General features: G+C 64.4%; 1 protein-coding gene across 1 annotated transcript in view; it reads left to right on the forward strand.

The window, feature by feature from the left end:
- Window positions 1–6: 6 nt before the first annotated feature.
- ARSA (arylsulfatase A) overlaps window positions 7–1077 on the forward strand; it is a 3927-nt gene continuing 2856 nt past the window's right edge. Inside the window, exons 1-3 of the mRNA XM_015593993.2 lie at window positions 7–67; window positions 382–633; window positions 798–1038. Of these exons, the coding sequence (XP_015449479.2) occupies window positions 416–633; window positions 798–1038 (459 nt within the window). The 5' untranslated portion in view covers window positions 7–67; window positions 382–415. The remainder of the gene's footprint in view (window positions 68–381; window positions 634–797; window positions 1039–1077) is intronic.

The raw sequence follows: 1077 nt of genomic DNA on the forward strand, positions 1-1077 counted from the left end.
GCCCGCTGCCCGACCCGCCCCTCGGCCGGTACTGCCCTCGAGTCACCGCGCCGGACCCCCCCCTCGGGTAAGTGTCATGTGACTTGTGTCCCAATCACGAGCCTGGGCCGGGACCCCTGGGTGAAGAGGGTCAGATTTCTGCCCAGAATCTGTAGGTGTCCTGGTCCAGGAGGGTCTCCAGGGAGACGTGTCCCAGGTTACTGCCTCCTGGGCTGTTTGTGGCGGAGCTGGGTTCCCCGGTTACCCAGTCCACTGGGACTTCAGGAAGAGGCTTGTCTGGTTCAGGGGATTATTTGGGCCCGGGGTCTCAGGGGAGGGTGGCCTGGGGTCAGAGGTCTCTGGGCCAGAGCTTGCTGGAGCCAGTTTGCCTTCCCTCCCAAGGGTCTCTTGTGACAGCCTGTCTGCACCGTGTGCCATGGCGATGCTGTGGGCCCTCGCTCTGGTCTTGGCTGCAGGTCTGGACGCTGCCAGGCCCCCTAACATCTTGCTCATCTTTGCTGATGACCTGGGCTATGGGGACCTGGGCTGCTATGGCCACCCCAGTTCGGCCACCCCCAACCTCGACCAGCTGGCCGCAGGAGGGCTGCGGTTCACAGACTTCTATGTGCCATCGTCCCTGTGCACGCCCTCCCGGTGAGTGGGGGCTGGAGTGCCTGGACCAAAGGACTGTCCAGTTTCTCCCAAGTGCCCCCTGGACTGCGGTGGGGGCGGGAGAGGGTCTGCATGTCTGCAGTTCCCCCGCCATGCCCTTCTTAGTCATGGCTTCTCTGTCTCTGTCTCTGTGACGTGCCCTGTAGGGCCGCCCTCCTGACTGGCCGACTCCCAGTCCGGACAGGCCTGTACCCTGGAGTTCTGGGGCCCAGCTCCCGAGGGGGCCTGCCCCTGGAGGAAGTGACTCTGGCTGAGGTCCTGGCTGCTCGAGGCTACCTCACCGGAATGGCTGGCAAGTGGCATCTTGGGGTGGGCCCTGAGGGGACCTTTCTGCCACCGCATCAGGGCTTCCATCGATTCCTGGGCATTCCATACTCCCATGACCAGGTAGGAACCGCTGGGGCCCTCGGCGCCCTCTTAGCCAGC

This window comes from Pteropus alecto, unplaced genomic scaffold (assembly GCF_000325575.1).
Source record: "Pteropus alecto unplaced genomic scaffold, ASM32557v1 scaffold118, whole genome shotgun sequence".
In the NCBI taxonomy this organism is placed as follows: domain Eukaryota; kingdom Metazoa; phylum Chordata; class Mammalia; order Chiroptera; family Pteropodidae; genus Pteropus; species Pteropus alecto.